This window comes from Portunus trituberculatus, chromosome 49 (assembly GCF_017591435.1).
Source record: "Portunus trituberculatus isolate SZX2019 chromosome 49, ASM1759143v1, whole genome shotgun sequence".
Taxonomy (NCBI): Eukaryota; Metazoa; Arthropoda; class Malacostraca; order Decapoda; family Portunidae; genus Portunus; species Portunus trituberculatus.
The window spans coordinates 14,260,360-14,265,359 of NC_059303.1; the positions used below are offsets into that span (position 1 = coordinate 14,260,360).

A 5,000-nucleotide genomic window follows, 5' to 3' on the forward strand; every position below is an offset into this window, starting at 1 on the left:
CACACACACACACACACACACACACACACACACACACACGTACAAAAAAGGCAGGCGTTTTAACCTCGTTGAGTGCGACAGAGAGTGTATTGTGTGTGTGTGTGTGTGTGTGTGTGTGTGTGTGTGTAGTTTGACAGAGAGCAACTACTTACAATATCTTGATTAATTGCTTTGAAACGAAGACCCTTGTGTGTGTGTGTGTGTGTGTGTGTGTGTGTGTGTGTGTGTGTGTGTGTGTGTGTGTGTGTGTGTGTGTGTGTGTGAGTGTGTGTGTAGCACCCGTAGTTAGTTTAAATTGGTCTTTTTCTTATCTCTTCAGAATAATATTTTGTTTTGTGTAATTAATGATGCTAATGATTATCCATCTCTTCTTATTTAATCTTTATTCATATATCATTCTATCTCTATCCATCTATTTATTTTTCTTTCTGTGTTCCAACTTTTAATTTGTTTCAGCCTACTTTTCTATTTTGAATGTTAGTATTCCGTTTTTATTTATTTATCTAACTGACAGATTGAATGAGTGAATGAATGACTTAATGACTGACTGACTGACTGACTGACTGATGAACTGATTGACTGACTGACTGACTGACGTAATGACTGACTGACTGATTGAATGAATGAATTACTTAATGACTGACTGACTGACTGATTGACTAACTGACTGACTGATTGATTGACTGACTGACTGACTCAATGAATGACTGACTTAATGACTGACTGACTGATTGATTGAATGAATGACTTGCTATGTAAGTAATTAATCCACTAACTCATTAACTGACTAAATAGATAAATAACTATCTCTTTTGTCTCTTAAACTAGATAACTTACTAAATAACCAACTACCTGTCTATCTATCTATCTATCTATCTATCTATCTATCTATTTATCCGTTTATTTATGCACTTATTCCACCCATCTATTTGTCTTTTTTCTTACCTGTCTAACCTAACCTGACCTAACCAATTACCTGTTTGTTCCCCAGGTACCGGTGTGGGGTCTGGGGGGGCGGGACGCGGACCACCACCTGACTCACCTCTCCTCCACCTGCCCGTACACCTTGGTGAGTGACTCATTAACCTTACCTAACCTAACCTAACGTAACCTAACTCATTTACCTTACTTAACTTAACCTAACCCAACTCATACTTTACCTTACCTAACCTAATATAACTCATTTACCTAATCTAACCTAACTGTTTTACATAAGAGGAGAAAACTGGCTAAGGGCAATAAAAAATAAAAAAAAAAGCCCACTCAGTCACCAGTTGTCTTATAGATCCGACAGCGTTAGCCAGAAGACAGGGATGAATGTGTTGAAACCTTAACCTGTGTGTTTATGTGTTACCTTTTTGTGTATTGTATTCACTGTGGCTTTCAATTAGTCTATCAGTGAATCAATTAACCCCTTCAATACTGGGACACATTTTTCCTTGAGATTTGTCACGATTAGACCACTTTATTGACATTAGGAAGGGTCTGCGGTGGTCAGAAGATTAATGGCCACAGTCTTCACTATTCAATTCCCCAACATGAGTTTCTGCAGCTGTATGAAGTCACCAAATAGTCACCAGAAGGAATATAGAAACGCGTCGTGATATTCAAGGGGTTAATTAGTTTTTTCACCTACATCATCATCCGTAATAGTCTCTTTCTCTATTTCAGGTCAAGTTTTGGGGCTGTCTGAACCACACGATGACAGGTAAGCAACACTGACAACCATAGTAATGATGAGAATGCAATATAGAAGAAGTGGAAGCTGCAAGAAGCCATTAGATACATGTATGGCAGTCTCTTTACAAACACGGTTATCTATTTCCACTTATACCATCCTGATCCTTAACAGCTTCAGTACTGGAACATATTTTTACCTAGAGATTTGTGTCCGATTAGACCATTTTATTCACATTAGGAAGGGTCTGTGGAGGTCAGAAGGTTAATGGCCACAGTCTTCACTATTTTAAACCACCACATAAGTTTTTGAAGCTGTATAAAATCACCAAATAGTAAGCAGAATGGATATGAAAACGCGTCATGGTACTGAAGTGGTTAAACTTGTGCAATCTTCAATTTAATCTAAGTCATGATAATGGTAGTAATAAAAACATAATAACCTCATTAGAAAAATATATTGGAACTGATTTGTAGTTCGTTTTTCCTTCAAGAAACCTTTCCGTTCCTTATCCTGTTATCCTTATTAAACAGATTCAAATAGCGTCTAAAATTTCTTATATGGTTCCCGCCCATTTTTCTGCACCAGTATTCCAAAATGCTTTTGTGCCGCACCTATACCACTTGTTAAAGGCTTCAGTAAAAGTAACACGAGTTTTAAAGCTTGTTTTTTTTATTATTTTAGTGACAGATAAACAAGATGTGTACATTATCAACAGATAAAATATTCTTGAGAACCCGACTAAGCATCTCTGTGGCCTTTGAAAAAAGTCGTAGTGAGAACAGTGGTCTTTATCTCAGATCGCCCCTATGATATTACTTAAAAGGATTTGTCCTGCAGCAACCTTATCAGCAGTGTGTCTCGTCTGCCGCAGAGGTGACGGAGGGCGCTGGATGGTGGGGGCGCCCGTGTTGCAAGCTCGCCGTGGCTCCGACCTGCCAGGCGGCGTGTCTGAGTGCCGTGAACTCCCACCAGCTCGGCGCCGCGTGCAGGGCCTCCCACGAGATTGAGTTCTTCCGCTGCATTCACAGAACCGAGGTGAGGAGGGGGAGGGAAAGGAGGAGGAGAGATAAAGAATTGCAGAAGGAAAGAGGAATGAAGGATGAATAGATAAGAGAGATGAAAACGAGGAGGAGGAGGAGGAGGCAGAGGATAGAAAACAGATAAGGAAAGGTAATGTAAGGGGTGAGAGCAGCGATGAATGGGCGAAAGAGACAGATAAAGGCAGGAGTTGAGAGATAAGGAACAGGAATAGTGTAAAGCCGCAGGAGGAGACAGAGAGAGAGAGAGAGGAAGGGCGCCACCTGCTGACCCAGTAACAGTTCCTTCTCCCACACCTTCAGGAGGGCGCTGGCTGCTGCGCCCGCACCCAGTCCTACCGGTGCCGTGCGTCCTGCGAGGCTGTCTTCACTGCCCGCACGCCCTCGCGCCGGCTCAGGCACCAGCTGACCAAGGACTGCCGCGCACACGCCCATGTCACACGTTGCGCCCACGCCCTCATGAAGACCACGCCCGCCCACCGCCCAGAGAGAAGTAAGTATTGAGAGAGAGAGAGAGAGAGAGAGAGAGAGAGAGAGAGAGAGAGAGAGAGAGAGAGAGAGAGAGAGAGAGATATGTAACCATATCCTCTCCTTGCCAGACTTGCACTGCTGCGCCGCCTCGGAGATCGCCTCGTGCAGGGCCGCGTGCCGCGACGTGCTGATGTCCGCGGCGCCGCAGCAGGACATCCTGGAACAGCTGGAGGAGGCGTGCGGCACCATGGACCTCACTGTCAGTACTGGTAGTCCTTCATGGTCGGCGGTCAGCTGTGTGATACAGTACATAGTGTGATGAGCCGCTATCGCGGTGATGGAGCGTCGCCTCTAGCAGAGTCTCTTTCTCTCCCGCAGAACGAAGTGTGGAAGTGCCTGTTTCAGCAGAGCGAGGCCGCGGACGGGGCCACCAGCCAGGAGGGCAGGCAGGTAAGCACACTTGCCTTAGTGTTGACAGGCAGCGGTGCGCTCATGGTGGTCGTCGTGAACCAGCGGGAGGCTCCCAGACTTACTTTGTCCTGCCGCAGGTTTCACGCCTGGGCCGCCTGGGACTGGATGCAGCCAAGCTCGGGTGCTGCCAGCGTGCATCGTCTCCGGAGTGCAGCGCGCTGTGCCAACGTGCCTTTTCCCGGGAGTGGGGCCGCCCCTGGGAGGCCCTGCAGACCGCTTGCCTCTCCCAGCCGCGGGAGGCTTCTCTTCTAGCGTGCCTCTCAGAGTCGGACGTGCCCTGCCAGCAGGGCTGCTCGGGTCTTGCCTTCTGCACCAACTTCAACCACCGGCCCACGCAGCTATTCCGCTCCTGCACCGCCCGTGCCGACGCCGCCGCGCGGGAAGACCTGCACCTGTGGCAGGAGAGTCAGCGGCTGAGTCTATCAGGGCTGGCGGCCACCGTGCCTCTCCGCAGCGTGATGGAGTGCCAGCCTGAGCTGTGGCGCGCCGTGGCGTGCGCCCTCCACTTGCAACCGTGCCACGTCTCTTCGCTCACTAACGCCATCTGCTGGCAAGACTGCGTCAACCTGTTGTCCAGGTGAGTGCCGGAGCATGACGCCGCACGCAGTGTGGGGAAGGGGGGGAGACAGCTGCCATGGCCGTGGTACCCGTGGTGGCGGCGCTAACAGGTGTGTTGTGACAGGTGTGTGGCAGACCCCAAGGGAGGGCCGGACGGGAGCATGACGGCGGGGACGGTGTGTGGGGCCCTCAGTCCTCCCCCCGGCAGCCCATGTGTCTCCCTGACGCCTTTCCTCACCCAGTCTGAGGTGCCCAACGAGGTGCCGTGGCGGGTCCCCACCTCGCCTTGCCGCCCCTTCCCCTGCCCCGACCGCCACGTGTGCACCGTCAACAGCGAGTGCCGCCCCGGCGAGGCGTGCCGCCCCTACCACTGTACGCCCGCCTGTACCATGGGCGAGGTGTCCAGCGTCACGGTGCCTGTCGGAGCCTACATCAGAGTGCACGCCAGGTGAGTTCAAGCCGCAGAGGGCGTGTGGGAGTGTTGGCGGCGACGTGTTGTGGACGTGTTGGGGAGAGAGGTGTCAAGGTGAAGAGGTTTAGTCACTGTGACCTTGGATGGTGCTGGAGGTCAGTATGTGTCACTGCGGTACCGCTCTCCCCAATACGCCGAGACAGCACAGCCTGGCCAGCACAGCCTCACTCACCACCTCCTTCCCGCCACTCACAGGACGGGCGGGTCGAGTTGCGGCCAAGTGTGTGTGTGCGGGCGCGGTGGCGTGCTGAAGTCCTGCCGCTTCGTGCCCTGCGTCGACCCGGCACCCTGCTGGCTCGGCACTTCCAAA

The 5,000-nt window shown here is 50.2% G+C and overlaps 1 protein-coding gene across 1 annotated transcript in view; it reads left to right on the forward strand.

Moving 5' to 3' along the window:
* LOC123499339 (reversion-inducing cysteine-rich protein with Kazal motifs-like) overlaps window positions 1–5,000 on the forward strand; it is a 33,566-nt gene that overhangs the window by 18,314 nt on the left and 10,252 nt on the right. The window contains 9 exon segments of the mRNA XM_045247221.1: window positions 992–1,069; window positions 1,672–1,708; window positions 2,553–2,716; window positions 3,022–3,211; window positions 3,318–3,448; window positions 3,568–3,639; window positions 3,738–4,237; window positions 4,343–4,666; window positions 4,886–5,000. The exon segment at window positions 4,886–5,000 is cut by the window's right edge and continues 4 nt beyond it. Of these exon segments, the coding sequence (XP_045103156.1) occupies window positions 992–1,069; window positions 1,672–1,708; window positions 2,553–2,716; window positions 3,022–3,211; window positions 3,318–3,448; window positions 3,568–3,639; window positions 3,738–4,237; window positions 4,343–4,666; window positions 4,886–5,000 (1,611 nt within the window).